The sequence below is a fragment of the Miniopterus natalensis genome, chromosome 3 (assembly GCF_054644295.1).
Source record: "Miniopterus natalensis isolate mMinNat1 chromosome 3, mMinNat1.hap1, whole genome shotgun sequence".
In the NCBI taxonomy this organism is placed as follows: Eukaryota; Metazoa; Chordata; class Mammalia; order Chiroptera; family Miniopteridae; genus Miniopterus; species Miniopterus natalensis.
This window is the reverse complement of record NC_142083.1, coordinates 75,403,365-75,422,045: the sequence shown is the minus strand read 5'-3', so window position 1 is coordinate 75,422,045 and position 18,681 is coordinate 75,403,365. Positions and strand designations below refer to the sequence as shown.

Below are 18,681 nucleotides of genomic sequence, written 5' to 3'. Positions count from 1 at the left end.
CGCTCAGTCTTTCTCAGCCGCAGCTGGAGCCCGTCGTGATACCGCGAGATCTGGGGGATGGGGCGTGGCCGGAAGCTGGGCCCCTCTCGCGAGGCCAAAAGGAGCGGAGCCAGGAGGCCTAGATCTGTGTGGAGGTCGTAGGAGTCACATCACCGCCGCCGGCTCTTTCGCTTGTTGGTCCGCGTCCCGCCTGCCCTAGCCATGCTCTCCGCCTTTGCTCGGCCTGCCGGCGCAGCTCTCCGCCGCAGCTTCAGCACCTCGGCCCAGGTACGCTCGACGAGGGGCTGGCTGCCGGCGGAAGCCCCCGGCCTGGACCACGTGCGTTCCTGCCTCGCGAGCAGCCCTGGCCCGGGGGCCGGCCTGTACCGCAGGGCCGCCGGTTACTGGCCGGCGGCTGTGGCACCCTAGGCTGGCCCTGATACCTGGCGGGAAATGCGGGAGAGAGGGCGGGGGCAGGTAGCCCAACTGCAGAACCAGTGCACTTCTCCGAGCCCCCCAGTTCGTCCCCCGGATCGCCCAGAGGGCCTGCTTTTGGAATGCACCCCTTCAAGGCTGAGAATCTAGGGCCGAACGTAATTTGTTTTTATGCAGCTTTGAGTGAATAACCTTGTTCTTGCGTTACCCTTATAAGTAATGTGTAATTATTCACTCCATAGTACAGACAGGCGTGGTACCGAGGGTAAAGAACTGGTCCAAAGTTAGTGGTTTGGCCAGAGGATTAAGATTCAGCTCTCCTGACCACAGTCAATGGCTTTTGGATAACCAAGACTTCAAGAACCTGAAGACTGCTTCTTCTTAAGGACCTATTTAAAGGATCCCTATGCTGTAGTGGACTGGGCCTGCCCCCAGGTGTTGTAACTTAGCCTGGGACTACTAAAGCCTAAGCTATTTTTAGCTATTTTTTCTAAGACCGTGGTTCTCAAACTCTGGTATGTGGCAGAATCACCAGAAAGCTAATAAAGAACAGAGAGGCCCAGGTTCATTGAAAGAGGGTAGGACCTGGGCTTCTGTATTTTTACCAAGTGCCCCAGGTGATTCTAATACAACCAAAATCAGAACCAGGAGATGCCCATTTGCCCCCCCCCCCCAAAGGGAGGTGATTACTAAAGGAGATTCCACATTTCTTACTGGAGTTTCTGTCCTAAAGATCACTTTTCTGTGCATTTAATTCATTTGAAAAATAAGTATATTGAGTGCTCGTGCTTGCCAAGGGTTGGGCTGGGCGTTGCAGGGGATACCAAAATGAGTGAAAAGTAGCACCTGAGATCAGCCAAAAATGAGTCAACTTAAGACAGGTGGAGGTGATGAAGATTGATGCTGAGTGAGGAGTGGGAGAAGGAAACTGACCAAAGTTAAGACGGCAGGATTTACTGACATGATTTGGTGGGGGTACTGAGCGAAAGAGGAGCATGGACGACACCAAGGCTTTGGCGATTGCTGAGATGGGAAAAGATTGCTGGAAGAGAGCGGTTTGGGGCCGACGGAGGATATCAGGAGCTCAATTTTAGATATGTTGAGTTTTAAATGCCTATTACGCATACAAGTAGAGATATTGAGAAGGCACTATGTCAGAAAGATGAGCTTGAGTCAAGTGTTACATTGGTCTAGAGACTTGAGATTCTGTATCCTTTACAGTAAAAATGTGTTGAGCACAGCAACCTCAATATATTTACTTCTACAGATGTGCTAGTGATATATATTTATAACACAAACAAAACATAGAAATTTAAAAACAAACTAACAGACTTTAAATAGTAAACTTATAAATAAATGTTACTCTGTCCATTTTCAAAACAGTTGCTAAGCAATAAGTTGATGAAATTTTGTAATATACAAACAATAACCACCTCAGCACATTGAAAGCAACCTAATGAGTGAGGTCATCCCCCTCCTCCCTCCTCCTATGTTGTGTTCATTTTGTGTGTCATATAGGACTGATTGACTTAAGGACCCTAGGGAGGGCATCAGGTCAGTCTGTTTCTTGCTAGTTTTAATTCTTTATCAGATAAAAATAAGAACACAAACTGTCATTTTTATCCTGCACCCCAGTGGAATTGTTTTGTGCTCCCCACATTGGACCACTGCCCTGTTCAGCCTTGGAAGCCAGGCTGAGTAATATGGGCATGAGTAATTTCAGAGGCTTCTTGAGCAAGGAAATGGTTAAAACTTTGAGTTTTATGAAGAATGTTTTGGAGGTGGTGCTTAGGACCTAGGCTAGATAATGGGAAGGTGTTTGAGATGAGTCCTCCTTGTCCTCACTGGGTGTCTCTGATGAGGGAGGAGGTAGAGGTCGGTTCCAGTGGTTTGGATTTGGGAGGACACAGGTGCCATTTGAGATGGGAGAGGTAGGGAATAAACTTATTTAGACATTCGGGCGTGTGGGACAATGGAATGCCTAACACGACTGCGAATGTGGAGTTGGAATTTGGGAGTCCCTAGGATTGGGAAAAAGATGTGGAAGTGATAATCGAAGATCTGAAAGTGGATATGATTGCCAGACCTCAGGTTCTGAGTTGGTCTGACTAGTTTTCTGTGAAGGGTTCACCTTTGAAGCATCAACTTAAAAAAATTCAAGCCCTGGCCTGTGTGGTTCAGTTGGTTAGAGCGTCATCCCATGTACCGAAGGGTTGCTGGTTTGATTCCCAGTCAGGGCACATACCCAGGTTGTGGGTTCAGTCCCTGGTCAGGGCATGTATGATGTCAGTCTGTCCCTCCCCTCCCCTCCCCTCCCTCCCCCCCCTCTTCCTTCCTCTCTCCCCCCCCTTTCCCTCTCTCTCTTCCCCTCCCTCCCTTGTCCTCCTCTCTGGAATCAATGAGGAACATATCCTTGGGTGAGGATTTTTTAATTTTTCAAATCTTAGTTGTAGTGTGTATGCTTTCAGAGTTTTCACTCCTTAAGTAGATTGCACTATGTGGGGTTGTTTTGGTTTGGGGTTTGTTTGGTTCGATTTTTGTTTTTGATGGTGGAAGCGCATTATCACCAGCATCAGTTGCTGTAGAGTACAATGTGCAGCGGTAGTGTAGGGATCCAGAGTAGATGGCTGCCCTAGATGACTGCACACAATGGCTTTGAGTTCTCCTGTCTGCTATCTTTTCTGTTTGTCTCCTAACTTCCTGGCAGCTGCCAGCTAGCCAGGAATAGGCTCCCTTGCCATTTGTGAGTTTAGGTTAGAAACAAGATCACTGAGATTGGCTGGGATTTTGGTTAGGCCTTGAGTGAGACCTAGGAAGGAAGAATGCCCTTTGTATAATAGGAGTGAGCTCTAGAACAAGATTTAGAATAGATATGATGATGATGATGATGATGATGATGATGATGATTCAGCCATAAAAAGAAATGGGGTACTGATAACATGGGTTAACCATTATGGTCAGTAAAAGAAGCCAACACAAAAGGCCACCATGTTGTATGATGCCATTCATATGTGAACTATCCAGAATAGGCAAAGGCAAGTCGTAGAGATGAAAGTAGGTTAGTGGTTGCCAGGGGTTGTAGGGAAATGAGAAGTAAGGGTTTCTTTATAGGGTAATGATTGTACAACTCTGAATATACTAAAAACCATTGGATTTTACATTTTAAATGAGTGAATTGTATGGTATAGGAAATAACATTTCAATAAAGCTGTTTTTAAAAAAAAGAAAAAAAGAATGGGATTAGATGATCGACTTAGATCTGAAGTGGTTATTGAAAGTCAGGTTTTCTGACTTTAGTTCCAGTAAGCTTACCAATAAAGTGATACAAATGCTTCTGGGTCTAGCCTTTCAGATGTTAATGAGCAGTCTCGTTTCTTCTCCCCCTCCCCCCCCCCCCCAAAAAAAGAAAACTATCAGTTTTTAAACTGTTCCCAGCTGACTTGCCCAGGTCAACTGCTGCTTGTTTTGCCCAGTGTGGTGTGGAGCAGTAGTGATTCTTAAACTTTGGTGGGTGTCAGAATTACCTGAGGAACTTGGTAGATCCTACTTGAAGGAGACTGGCCCTCTATCGTTTTTGTTTGTTTCGTTTTGTTAGAACTGATGTAAGGTGTGGAGTAAGGAGTCTGAGGCTGCATGCAGATCTGACTTGCCTGGTAGAGAAGGAGCTTTTTAAACATACATCCCTCCTAATCCTGTTTAGGCTACAGTCAGATTGTGCTGGAATCTTCCCTGATCCCTCTTCCCAGACAGTTGATTGCCACCCTACCCCCCACCCCTCCTGCACACAGTACATAGCTCTTTTCCTTCAGCTCCTCTCACATCTCCTTACTTGTCTCCCCCAGAGCCGGCAGGGGTCTTCATTTCTGCAGTCCCACATGTGATGCCTAGCCCCTCAGTGGGTGCTAGGTAAATGTTTGTTTATAGTTTTTAAAACTGCAGATTGAAAGTAAGGCTGCTGTTACCAATCCAGCTACCTGAGTGAGTACAGCTTATTCATTTTTCAGAGGGTGTTTGAAGTATGACCCTATCACAGCCTTCATAGACATGAGTTCTTGCCCATTTTCCTGAGGCAAGCCTCTAAACTTCAGAAGAAAACTGGATCTTTGGACTGGTAGAGATACAGTTGTATCTTCCTTGACACCTGTGCAATAAAAGAGGCCAGTACTGTGCAGGACGTATCCTTTTAATGTGAATCCATTTAACGCTGATTCTATCTTAAGAGTTCTTTCTCTGTCTTTTTTTAGAACAATGCTAAAGTAGCTGTGCTTGGGGCTTCCGGGGGAATTGGGCAGCCCCTTTCACTTCTCCTGAAGAACAGCCCTTTGGTGAGCCGCCTGACCCTCTATGATATTGCTCATACACCCGGAGTGGCCGCAGATCTGAGCCATATTGAGACCAGAGCAACTGTGAAAGGTACTGGGCACAGTGGGCCTGGAGAACTTAACATCTCTTCTCCCCAGTAGGCTAGGATCTAAGTTTAGAGTAAGATCCTTAGATGAAACTAGGTGTTCAGAGACAGGATTTCCATGTTCAGTTTAGAATTAACTTTTACAAATGATCACACCCTTTTTGACTTGCATCTATAAAAGTTTAAATAACAGTGTCTTTCAGAAAAATGAAGTTGGTCTGATCTTCCCATTTGAATTTTTTTCTACCTTGTTCAGTAATGTAAGGATGGGGAAGGGGGAACCTCCTGCGGGGACTTGGGGAGTAAGAAATGCTGTTCCTAGTCATTTCGGCTTGCCTCCCTGTGTCATGGGCCAATTCTCCACCCAGAGTTACCTTTCCCAGCTTCTCCAAAGCATGGCTACCTTAGGGAAATCTGCTTTCCTATTTGGGAGATACAGGTATGTTACCCAAGAAGTAATTCGTAATTACATGTGATTATATGTCCTGCTTATTTTACCCTCACATCTTAACAACATTTCCCATGTCACCAAGTTCTTGGTGAAATCATTTTTAAAGCTATACTATAATTTATTATTATTATTCCCATACTGTTTTTCTCTACTATAAATATATACGCTGTGATAAACATCCTCATTTTTATATCTTGTTTCTTAGAGTGCTAAAAGTAGAATTAGTAGATGTGACTATTTTAAAGCTTGTACTATAAAGTACCAAATTACTGCCCAGAAAGGTGTAAACAGCACAGGAGGCTGACTGTCAAGTCATGTGTTTATGAGCCCTCCAAGTCCCTCTGAATTTGTTTGCTCATTTCCTTTTGTGTTGTAGATCTGAGTTTCTGAAAACTCCTGCAAATAAGGAAAAAGTCAGTTAAAATCAAAGCAGATTTTGGTCATTGAAGCTGATTTCCCTGAAATCCTTGAAAATAGACCTTATTTTCCTCAGGTGCTAGGAATAACAAAATAGGTACTAATACTTAGAGTTTGTTTTCATCAGCATAGGGAGTTTTCTCATGGTCTTCAGTGTGCCTTCTGGTCTGACCCTGAGATGGAGCTTTTGTTAGGATGATTATGATGTAGAATGAACAACTCTTCTAACTGGGAGCTGAGAAGTACTTACATGTGTTAGCTAGTAAGGAGGGATAAGCGGCCGACTTGGTTTGGTTTTGTGCAAACCTGGAGGGTTAATCCATTCTGAATCCAGGCCTGGGCAAATGGAGGCTGGAGGAAAGTAGAGGGAAAGGGGGGCATTCCTGCTAGCCAGACTCACAGGGTGGTAGTCCTCAAGGAAAGGAATCAGGTCACAGGTGGGCCTGCCAGCCTTTCTTGTGGCCTGTAGTCAGCATTGGACACAGGTGGGGCCATCCTCTGGGCTCTGTCCTAACAGATGTGCTTGCCCCTCTAGGTTGCAAACAATAAGGTTGCTCTCACGGGTGTTTTTTCTAGGCTACCTGGGACCTGAGCAGCTGCCAGACTGCCTGAAAGGTTGTGATTTGGTGGTTATTCCAGCCGGAGTCCCGAGAAAACCAGGTGAGTATTTGAAAGCCTTCTCTAGCATCTCCCTGCAAGTCAGTTGAGGAAGTGGTGTTCTACGAAAAATGGATCTGGTCAGATCTATGCTGCAGAAAAAATTCTAAAAGCTCTCCATTGCCTGTGGGGTAAAGATCAAGGCTCCACGTGTCTGCTGTGTTCCCCTGGCCTGGAATTCCCTTTCTTCTACCTGTCTCTACCTTGGGAATTCTTCCTGATCCTTCATGATCCTCCTCAGATATCATCCTTCCTTATTCCCTTCCCCATGCCCCACACCCACAGACCTCTGTTTCAGCACTGGACTGTTTAACTTGAAACGGGACCCTGTCTCACTCATGTGTGAATTTCCTGTAACAGCTAATACATAGCACTTGGCACATATTTAGAAATGTATCCTGTGCTTTGTGAACATCTTGAATTGGATCATTCTCAGGTATGACACGGGATGACCTGTTCAACACCAATGCCACAATTGTGGCCACCCTGACTGCTGCCTGTGCCCAGCATTGCCCCGAGGCCATGATCTGTGTCATTGCAAATCCGGTGAGTGCTGCTGTCAGGTAGGCTGCTGATACTGTATGAAAGCTCACAGTTCGCAAAAGTCTCTTAATATCTTATAGGGAGAATAATCAGACTAACATACTGAAATGGTAAGTTGGGGAAACTAAAAAGAGGTCCTTATATTTATTTTCTAAGGATTCCTTCTGGCATAGACTGAGTCTTACCCTGGTTTTTCCATCAAGTGATTTATCTTTGGGCAAATCACTTCCCTTATCTGAATCTTAGTTTCTCCACCTGGAAAATAAGCCCATTCTTTTTTTCTTTTTTCTTTTATGTCTTTATTGATTTTTTAAAAATTATGTCTTTATTGATTTCAGAGAGAGGAAGGGAGGGAGAAAGAGAGAAACACCAATGATGAGAGAGTCATTGATCGGCTGCCTCCTGCATGCCCCCTACTGGGGATCGAGCCCGCAACCCAGGCATGTGCCCTGACTGGGAATCAAACCGTGATCTGGATAATACGTCAATGCTCAACTGCTGAGCCACACTGGCCGGGCAATAAGTCCATTCTTGAGGCTGCTTCCAGCCATAATTGTGGTAGCCTATGAACTCCTTTTACTATGTTCTACCAAGGGTTTGCAATTCCTGGTTCCCCAATGCTCCCTTTCTTCTCAAACTTAGATATGTATCTCATTCACAGCCATGCCAGGTCCTGCTTGCTGGTGTTTGCAGGGAGCTTATTCTTCAGTTTAGAAACTCTGAGTGCTGTGTCTTCTCTGAGAACACAGCAGTGGTTCCCACACCTGCCCAGCAGGCCTTTAGGTTGTATTTAACAGCAGCCCTCTTATTCTTCCCTCCTGATTGATTGGATTCTGGCCTCTGAGTATGAGAAGGATCTAAGTGATAGTGCGGTGATAGTGACATTGACTCGAATGTGACCATTGGTAAACACCCAGAGCTTATGCCAGTGGCCTCTGCCTTTATCAGCCTGCTCACCCTTCCTCAGGGCCAGTTGGTCAAAAGAAGAAAGTAGTTGCTTCTTTTGTCAGGGAGCCAACTAGTGCCTAATAAATACCTTGCTGTTTTGTTTTTATTATAGTTTCTATAAATCTGGTTAAGTGTCAGGTACTTGCCATATATTAAGTCATTTAATCTTCACAACAGCCTTGTGAGGTAGTTTTCTCTCCTGTTTACAGATAGAGAACCCAAGTCCTAGGGAGTTGAAGTAGCTTGCCCAGGGTTACCACGTGGACTGACAGAGCTAGGACTTGACCCTATGCCATCTGAGCTTTTAGCCGTGTGCTGTGCTATCTTTTGTTAGGAATGGCCATTCGGGTGTAAGTTCTAACTGAAGCCAAAGATGCCTTGTGGAGCCATCATTGCATTTTAAAGTTGATAGTTCAGGAGTTTCATGCATATCTGAATTATGGGCTCAGAGCACCCATAGGGGAAGAACACCTGCAGCGATGCAGGTTTTTTTATTCACGTGGAGGGAGAAGGAGGCACCCTGGTAGAGTAGGAAGTCACCCGTATGACTCTTTCCTTTTGATGAATGGCTGTGCTCTCAGAATGCAGGGCAAATTATACCTGTCTCTTGGATTTATTAGGTTAACTCCACCATCCCAATCACATCTGAAGTTTTCAAGAAACATGGAGTGTACAACCCCAATAAAATCTTTGGGGTGACAACCCTGGACGTTGTCAGAGCCAACGCTTTTGTTGCAGAACTGAAGGTAAGAGCTGCTTCGGGTATCTTTCAAGTTCCCTTTTCTGAACTTGTCTGGGCCATTCTTGGTTCTTTTATGGGCATAGAAGACACCAGGGCACTAACAGGTAACTTGTGACTTGGGAGTTTTAAATGTTTTTAATAGCTTGCCCCTTTGTGGGAAGTAGCTCTCACATTTTCTTGGGGGATCTACTCTTTTCTCCCTAATGCTTCAAAGGGTCAGACTTTCCCTGGGTTTCTCATTGGCTGGACTGAGTTGTGCTCGCCAAGCTCCTTGCCTCTGAAAACTAGTACTAACAATATTTACCTGCTAATCATTAGCTAAATTATTAGACAGATCCTAAGATAGCAGAATTACTGTCACCAGGCTGTAGTTCTGACTCCCCTTCTTGGGTTACCTGTGGTAGCTTTCCTCAGAGTTGTGATCTTGCCAGCTATCTGCTGCTTCCTGGGCTGCTGGACTGAGCTGCGGACTCATCCTGAGGTGGGTTTGGCACCAGCGCTAGGTTCTGGAGTCCTTTGTGCCTTTTACTTGTTCTCTGAACTTTTTGGTGGTTGATCCAGTATAACCACTTCCTTTGGCCCCAAAAAGTTTCCTTGAACTTCGTACCATTTTTTTTCTGACTTTTCAGATGAAGGGTGCCTCTCTAAAGTTGGGACTGTTGTCATGCACACAGCTTAGTGAAAAGTGCACACACAGGATCATTGGCCTTTATTTTACTCCCCGGTACACCAGACAGGTCTGCCTCTGGAGTGTTGATGACGAGCCACTTTAACTCATACTGCAGCATGTTCTTCAGGCTCAGTTGTAGGCATGGGGGTCACCAAAGTCCATAAGGTGGACTTGGGAGCTCCATGGAGTAGAGACTTTTTTTTTTTTTTAATATTGATTTCAGAGAGAGGAAGGGAGAGGGAGAGAGACAGAGAAACATCAATGATGAGAGTCACTGATCGGCTGCCTCCTGCACACCCCACCCCCCAGCCAGAAATCAAGCTTGCAACCTGGGCGTGTGCCCTGACGGAGAATCAAACCTTGATCTCCTCGATCATAGGTTGACGCTCAACCGCTGAGCTCTGCTGGCCGGGCTGGAGAGACACTTTAATTCTAAAGAGATAATTGAATAACCAGTTGAGTTCAGTGTGTATAGAGTGATTGTCTATGCATCAGGGAAGGCTTTGTGGAGGAGATTACACTGAAACTGAGAGTACATAGGCCAGCTTCCTGAAGCTCATAGCCCATCTTCCTAGAAACAGTAATACTCGTGCCTTTAGGGCTCCCATGGTGCTGCCAGCTCTCAGAGCACCATATTCCTCTGGGCCCCTGTTTGTACACAGTATAGTAGCTACATGTGGCTGTTAAATTAGATAAATAAAATTAGAATTCATGTCCTCCATCACACTAGCCAAATTTCAGGTGCTTGATAGCTACACGTGGCTGCTATACAGGAAGTCCTATTAGATAGTGCTATCACAGCCTAGAAGCTTTACTGTTTGAGGTGGAGGAAGAGGGATCTTGGCCCCTCCCAGAGAATCTAGTGCTTGACAAGCCTCAGTTAAGTGAACTACCCTTTACCACAGGCTGATGTTCTGAAAAATTTCTGGAGAGTCAGCTTAAGCTCCCAGTGCCTGATTCCTTCCTCAGTGCTCTCGGCCATCTGGACCCCTTTTACTGCCACCTTCCCTTTCCATTAGGCTTGCAGAAATTTTCCAGTTTACATTTCATACTCTGCTGATGTTATATGTGCTCTTTATATCCCCTGGCCTTTGTTCTTTTGCCTAGAATAGGTTTCCCTTGGGGAAGTCGTCCTGTTCCTTCCCAGATGAAGTTAGGTCTGTCCCAGGAAACCTTCCCCCAGGCTGATGAAGTGCTTCCCTGGCTTCCACAATGTTGCATTAGAACGTCCCTTTGCATCTGTCTCATTAGACAATAGTTTCTCAAAAGCAGGGGCTTTGTCTGTTCATGCCTGTGTCCCTGATGACCCACACAGTGGCTTAGCTTCTGGGCTCCCTGCTCCCTTCAGTTGGTCCTGCTGTGCCTGCCCCCCTAGAGGCTGGGCCTCCCTTTCTGGGCAAAGCTGGTTCCTAACTTAGGGCTGTTCTCTTCAGCAGCTGTGGCATTTGGAGAAGGTGGTGTCAGTTTGGGGCTGTTTACCTCTATCCCGTAACTTCTACCAGATTCTTTTTGACTGTCATAAGAATACCTGGTTCACTGATTCTCAGGGGCATTGTACCTCAGTTTAACAAATGAGCCAGGGTGTTCTGAGCCTTCCCAGTTTTTTTGTTTCTGCCTATATCACAGTTTGAGTTGACAGACTTCTTATCCCCGGGTTTCCTGGAATTGTTTTGAATTTTACTCGTGAAGTGAGGGAAAGGAAATTTCGCTTGTTCTCTTCAAAGTGTGGGCACATGAGTCTGGGCTTGTGCATGGGAATAACATTAGCTTTGGGAAAGAGGACTGTCCATCTTTTGATTCTGAGAAGATAGCAGATTGATGGGGACCAATGTGGAAGGTCCTAGAAGGAGGTGGTTTTCAACTCATTATAAAGGAAAAACCTCATAGTGACCTCACAAAATGACAAGTTACTGCATGTGTTCAAACTGACGTTAGACTGTGGGGTGGGGCCAAGGTAGATCTGAACAAGACTGGAGTCAGTCTCTTCTGATTTCTTTGTTTTGTTGTGAGTTCTTTGAATTTTTCTAATATTGGTGTTTTGGGTGGATATAACATGTTTTATACTAAAAAGAGCTTGTTAAAAATTAATCAAGCTTCACACTTTGTTGACCAGGGTTTGGATCCAGCTCGAGTCAATGTTCCTGTCATCGGTGGCCATGCTGGGAAGACCATCATCCCCCTGATCTCTCAGGTATGTGTGTGACCTTGCCAGGAAGTCTTAAGGTCATGAGCACTTTTTTTTTTTTTTTTTAAATATGTCTTTATTGATTTCAGAGAGAGGAAAGGAGAGGGAGAGAGAGAGATAGAAACATCAATGATGAGAGAGTCATTGATTGGCTGCCTCCTGCACGCCCCCCGCTGGGGATTGAGCCTGCAACCCAGGCATGTGCCCTGACCGGGAATCGAACCCCGATCACCTGGATCCTAGGTCGATGCTCAACCACTGAGCCAAGCCTGGCCGGGCTCATGAGCACTTTTAAGAGGTTCCACTTTGAGGCACTCAGGACAGACTGACAAAGATCTGCTCATCTGTTGTATTTTGAAAGGATTCTTGCTATGGATGCAGCCCCGCCTCAGTTGTCCGAGGGTTTCTTTACTGGTGTAGGGCTGTGGTCAGGTTCCAGGGGTCCACAGCTATGTGGAGTGGGTATAGTCATAAGGTACTCAAAGCAGCCAGCTCCAATGCACAGTGAAAACTGCTGGTAGAAACATTCGTGAATTTCTGATGAAGTCAGAGCAAGCAAAGCTGGTTTGTGTAAAAACTAGGCTAGAGACCCAGTAACACCACTAAGGATAAGAATATGAAATCAAACTCATAATCCCGAGTGTAATGCACCGAGAAGGACACAGAATATTTGTTGTTCTTGCCAAAAATGCATAAGCTTACACAAAGTCCCGAGGAAACACCTTACAGATCCAACCTGATGGGCATTCTACAAAACGAGTGACAATACTCTTGACAAGTGTCATGAAAGACAAGGGAAGACTGGGGGGGGACTGTTAGAGAATAGACTAAGGTGGAATGACCTAGTCTATTGCCAGTGAGGTCCTGAATAGGAACCTGGAACAGAAAAGGGACAGTAGTGGGAAGATTGGTGAAATCTAAATAGGGTCTGTAGTTTAGTGAATGATGTACTGATACTCATCTCCTGTTCTTCCTATTTGCACTGTGGTTATGTGAGATATTAACATGAAGGAGAGCCAGGTGAGGGAAATCTTTGTACTGTTTTTATAGCTTTTCTCTAAGTCTAAAATTAGTCCAAAATACAAAAAGTTCTTTAAAATTAGTAGGAAATTCACTGCACCTCCCAACAAAGTTGACTTTTCCTTTAAAGAAAGGCTCTTCATTTCCCATGTAGTAGTAGTGCAGGGGGCCCTCTGTGAGTAGGGTGAGGAGAGTGCGGGATCTGGAGTGGTGACTGGAGCCAGAACCTGCTCATGGGATCCTTGTGACTTTGGCTTGCAGTGCACTCCCAAGGTGGACTTTCCCCAGGACCAGCTGACAACCCTCACTGGGCGGATCCAGGAGGCCGGCACAGAGGTGGTCAAGGCTAAAGCTGGAGCAGGTAGGTTCTCAGAGGCAGTTTGTAGGTGGGAGGCCGATGCCAGAGGCGCTGTTTATAGTTCACAGTTGAAGACTGCAAGGAACAAACCTTTTTCTTAAGTTTCCTGTACACTTGATAGAAAATCCTGTATCAGAGGGCAACTCAGCCTGCTCAGTGGAGTGGAGTAGTGTTTGAGGTTGGCAAAGCTAATTCATGCCATTCATGAATTTGTAAATTGACTGCTGACCTGAATTCTCTACAACTAAAGCTAGAGATTTTACAGATGCTTTATTTAGCCTGTGGAGCGGCTCATCTGGATTTTATGGTCTGTGTGTTAGCTTGGCTAACCTTTCTGTGTCCCCCTAGGCTCTGCCACCCTGTCCATGGCATATGCAGGAGCCCGGTTTGTCTTTTCCCTTGTGGATGCCATCAATGGAAAGGAAGGAGTTGTTGAATGTTCCTTTGTTAAGTCCCAAGAAACGGACTGCCCCTATTTCTCCACACCATTGCTGCTGGGGGTATGTATCCTGGAGGTTGGGTCTCTTAACTGTGGAAGGAGAGAGCTCTCTAGTTAAGACTCAGGAGCTTTGTCCTGTTGCTTCATAATTCAGTTCCTTTGTTTAGTTACTACATCTCACTGCCTATCATATGCTTGGGGTTTTGAGGGTAGAAGCTCATCACAGAATTAAGAGCAGGGAGAAACTGTGGGGTTGGCACCTCCTGGCACAGGAATTTCCTTGCCCGTAGGTCTGACAGGTGTTCACCCCTGGCTGCCTGGCTGTATTCCCTGATGAGACCCTTGTTCCATCTCAAAGCACAGGCAGCTCTGAAAGAAGAGTCTTCCCCACACCAGCCTGCAGGCCATTTCCCTGTAACTTATACTTGTTAGTTCTTGTTCTGACCTCACAGCCTGCCAAACCTAATTCTTCCTCCAAGAAAGTCTGGAGATGGTGCACAGCTGTTGACACTTCCCAGTTTGGGCATTCCTGGTTCCTTGCTCCTCATTCCACTGATTCTCCTTCTTGGAATGTGCTACTGATTGGCCCCTTGAAACCGGTGTCTAGGATGGAGCCCATCTGGCCTCATTGCTGGCCCCAGCCAGGATGTTTTTTGGTCTCTTGAGTCCAGTGAGCCACAACCCGAAGGTCTCATTCACACAAACCATCAAACCAAAATTTCCACTCCTTAGGTGTGGAACTGCTGAAATCAGACAAATGTGTGGTGGCCTTCATCTCATTCCCAGAAAGAAACAGTTTAGTGACTTGCTGGGCCACCCAGAGGCCCTTCCCACAGATACTCCAATGTTCAAAGGTCAATAAGGTGTGTCTCAGGGCCTCAGGGCCTCTGTGCGGTGGAGAGACTGCCACTAAAAAGATTAATTCAGTAAGCAGTTCAGCACAGGTGTATGCAGGATATGGTGAGACCTGTGGGAAAGGAGCGCACGAGGCTGATTGTCTGAGTCAGGGAGGGTTTTCCAAGGAGAAGGACAACGTCAAAAACGTTGTTTTCCTAAGGTCAAGCGTTCACCTACTTAGTTACATTGGATTCAGGTGGATATTAAAATGTTTCTTTATTCCTTTACCAACTCAGGAAAGAGACTAGAACCCAAGTGTGCTCTGTGTCAGGGAGAGTAACTTTAAGTGCTACTAAATGTTGAGTACTTGATATGCCAAGTCTTCCATGTGTATTCACAGCCTCCCTCGAGGTAGATAGTATGTTCATTTTATAGATAAGGAAACCAACTTGGCATGGAAACCATTGTCCAGGGTACATTCTTAGTGACAACCCAGATCCCAGCCCAGGGCTGTGCTGTCTGACTGAAGCCCGAGCTCTGGGTATTTGTAGCAACTGCCCAGAGCCACAGGTGTGGGTAGTCCAGGCAGAGCTGATGAAGTTACAAGTTGGGTTTTCTATAACATGCTCATTCATGGAAACTAACTTTGTTGTTAAACTTCTGCCTCCTCTTTCAGAAAAAGGGCATCGAGAAGAATCTAGGCATTGGCAAAATCTCCCCTTTTGAAGAGAAGATGATAGCTGAGGCCATTCCTGAGCTGAAAGCCTCAATCAAGAAAGGAGAAGACTTTGTAAAGAACATGAAATGAGAAAGCAGTTAGTGAGCAGTCCATTTCCTTAATTTATTAAGGCATCGTATCACTGTAAAGCCATTTCAGATATCTTTCTATTTCAATTTGTTTTGAAGATGAGTATTAACATTACCATCCCTCCCAGATCATGGATCAGTCTTTGATTTTCTTTTTCAAGGTCTCTTCTATAAAAATTGTGCTTTCTTCCCCATTAGAGCTGACCAGAGTGTCTGTCATCTCTTTCATCACAGAGCAGAACTAGGCGTTATTTGAATATGCTCCTCCCAGCCCTACTCTTTGCACCATTACATCCCTCAGTGTGTAAACTAAAGAAGGGTCAGCTCAGGCCTGATTCCTCATAGTGTCCTTTCACCTGCTTGGTATCTGATGCCAGGCCACTGTTTTGTCCCTCGTTCTTTCTGTGTGATGGTTTCTGGCTAAGCAAACAGTACTATCTTCTACGTTGGGGCTGCCTTGGCTGACTTTTGTCCCACTGAATTTTGCCCTCTTCTGATGGAGCCATAATATTCAAGTGGCTGTGACATCCCATAGCCAGTATTGTGAGGAAAGTTGAGATGGGGGCAGAAACAACCAAAATACCAGCTGGGCTGAGAACACAGTGCTATCTATCCTGAGGAAAAGGCAGCTTTGTGTCTGTTTTCCTCGGTGACCTGAAAGAGACTTTGCTGTACTAGCTGGGCTTAGGACAAATGTGGGGAATTAAAGGGAGACCTGGTTCCCTTTAGTGTTGGGTGCCGCCTGCCCCCCGAGAGCCGGGGCCTCTGAAGTGGAAACAGCCCCATACCTGAGAGAACTTTCTGGCAATAGGTGATGGCCTTCCCTTGAGAGTGAAAGGGCTGGTGGGGGTAGACCTATGCCCAGTGGAACCAAAACAAATGGATTTTACAGTCAAGTATGACATTGTTTTCTTAAACAAGTAATACATGTTCATCGTTCAAAACCTAAAACGTACCCAAAAAATAAAGCAGAAAATAGTCACTGGCAATAAATAGTATTTGTCCTCTTAATTTTGCATATTTTGTAAGTTGAGATAATACTTTATGTGCCACTTTTAGCCTGCTCTGGTTATGTTACTGTGTAATACACATATACACCTAATTTAGTTGCTTTTAAGCTATTTTATTATACATCACGATTCTGCAGGTTGACTGGGTTCTGCTGGAAGGTTCTGCTTCTCCAGTTTTGAGGGCCAGACTGGCCTGGCACATTCAAGATGGTGACTCCGGTACATAGATGGTGTTTGGGGGGTGCTGAGACAGCTGGGCTTCTCCATGAGGCCTGGGGCTTACTCTTCACGGGGCCTTTACTATAGGCTGGCCACATTTCTTGGTGGCTCTAGGTTCCCAAAAGTGCAAGGGTAATCGCTGCTTGGCATTAGGCTTAAGCTCAGCACTAGCACAGCATCATTTCTGCCACATCCTGGTGAAAGCAAGTGACAAGGCAAGCCCAGGTATCTGGTGGGAGGGGACTGACCTCACAAGGCCTGAGTACCAGGAGGCCTGGATCTATGAGAGCCACTGCCACACGTGATTCATACATAAATGTGGATGTATTTTCCTATATCACCTTTAATAGCTGGATAAACCTTAGGGTGAATGTACTGTAATATTTATTCCACTGTTGGATAATTAGGTGATATAGATTTTCACCAGTACAGAGTGTGGTCCTGAACGTCACCATGTTTTTGGACTGATTCCTGCCGTTGGTTATGTGAAGCACTGTGCTAGCTCTATCTTAGGCGTGTTTGCTATTTCATGGGGTCCTTGAAGCAACCGTGACAGGCAGGAGTTGTCTTGTTTTACAGTGGTCAGTGTTATATACCAGTGGTTACCACATAAGGACCTCCCAGAGTTTGCATAAAATTGAGGTTCCTGGCCCCACCCCTCAGAAGATCTGTTCTGGCAGTCCGAGAGGAAGGACCAAGAAGCCAAAATGTTCGAGATTCTTTCAGATGGTGCTAGGGAGGTGGGGCTGTCCACCACACTGGACACAAGCTACCCCAGAGCTCTTCACTAAAGAAGCCTCCTGCCTTGCAGGGCTTACAAAAGTCAGGGGCATGAGAATCAGAAAAGTGCAGTCCTGGAGAAGAGAACAAGGTTGCTTCTAGACAACTTGGCAGAGGCCAGGATCAGAGAAGATTGCTCCAGATAGTTATCAAGGAGGGAAGAGGAGATGGCATTTAAGCTGGCCCTCCAGGCCAGGTAGGAGTCCAGCGATCAAGTAAGGCAGGCTGGGCACACCAGGCAGCAGCAGGACTGGGTTGTGCTCAGGATGTGTTTGAGGAATGGCGAAGTGTTTGACTTGCAGCATAGGGCACACAATAAGGGTAGTGAGGCCATTCTAGGTGGTATTGAATGCCAGGCCAAAGAGCTTGGACCTCATCCTGTGGGTATTGAGAACAAAGGATGTCAAAGGCGCTAATCAGGATGGGGACACGATTCTAGGTTGGGGCTTGTTAACATGCACATCATGGCTCAGGAGCCTGGGTGGGGCCCAGGTGAGGCCCATGTTGCAGGCCACACATGTCAGAAAGATGCCTACTCAGGATGCTCTGCAGCTGAAGGGTTAAGGGCCCAAAATGGGACGGCAGTGACTGAGATGACAGGGACATGTAGGGAAAACGGTGTCTCCCAGTCCCATTTCCACCACCCACAAGTCCCATCAGCCAGTTAGTGTAGGTTAAACTAACAGCACTTGCTTTCAAGCCCCAATTATACACCTCCCAGTCCCAGAACTGGCTGCCATCCCTGCCTTCTGGTCACCTGACACACGACTCCTGTCCCCCTCAGCGAAGAACAAAAGCTCCGGGATTGAGTGTATGGTGTTAATGGCTGTAATGAGCTGGCTGAGGCCTTTGCCAGGGGAAGGCAAGAACCAGTCTTTAGAGAGCTGAGAAGAGACTGGTGTGGAAGCAGTGGGGCACCCACAGGGAGGGTAATTAGATGGTGAAAGAGGTGGTCCTACAAAAAGGGTGCCATTTAAGCGTGAGGTAGACATAGCCAAATTGGGTAATTACAAGGAAAGTGGAATGTCAAATCCTCGCTTAGGCTAACTGGATGGACAGCTTAACCTAGAATGACCCAGGAGAGATTTATGCTGCAGTTCTCTCAAATAGCCTGGAGGGGGAGACAGAGGCTGAGGCTACAAAACTGATCCTTGGGACTGTCTTGGTCAGCTGATGAGTGAGGATTAGCATTCCTGAGCCAAATCCGGCTCCCTGACCTGTCTGATCTCTGATCGCCCAGGTTGGAGGGGCAGCTATGTCCAGACAGGGATAATGCAGGTGGGAGTGAGTCCAGGCAGGGCGGTGGAAACGCGCACCTAGGTTTGGAAGTAGGGCCTAAAGACACAATATCAGTGAAGCAGGTCTGGGAAGAAAACACTCCCCTCCCCATTAGCCTTGCCCAGTAGACTCAAGGCCATGCCCCACAAGATGAGTTGGCAGAGCAGCTCGGAGCATAACCTCACTTCTGTTAGGAACCCTGAGCTCCTCCCTGTGTAGACAGCAAGGGAGGCCACAACTTCTGGCACCCTACGGGGAAGGGGGTGGGGGAGGATTGAGTGATACAAACCCAGGGTGGCCAGGAGGGAAAGGCCCAGGGCCCGAGGCCTGCAGCTGTGTAGGCATCTGCAGCAGCTCCATCAGGCCCTGCAGGGGCACTGGGCCAGGGCCTCCCAGTGCTTGCAGTTCTGAGTTCCAGAAGGGTGCTCCCCAGACATCTCTAGATGGATCTACTCAACCCACTTAAGAGGCCCTGCCTGCCATCCTGGGCCTGTGGGC

General features: G+C 46.4%; 1 protein-coding gene across 1 annotated transcript; it reads left to right on the top strand.

Moving 5' to 3' along the window:
- The first annotated feature begins 166 nt into the window (after window positions 1-166).
- On the top strand, window positions 167-15,093 carry MDH2 (malate dehydrogenase 2). Its single transcript, XM_016199004.2, has 9 exons — window positions 167-267; window positions 4,659-4,827; window positions 6,267-6,350; window positions 6,784-6,893; window positions 8,459-8,584; window positions 11,364-11,441; window positions 12,717-12,816; window positions 13,162-13,313; window positions 14,766-15,093. Exons 1-9 carry the CDS (start codon window positions 202-204, stop codon window positions 14,895-14,897), a joined length of 1,017 nt encoding a protein of 338 aa, XP_016054490.1. The 5' UTR covers window positions 167-201; the 3' UTR covers window positions 14,898-15,093.
- The last annotated feature ends 3,588 nt before the right edge of the window (window positions 15,094-18,681 follow it).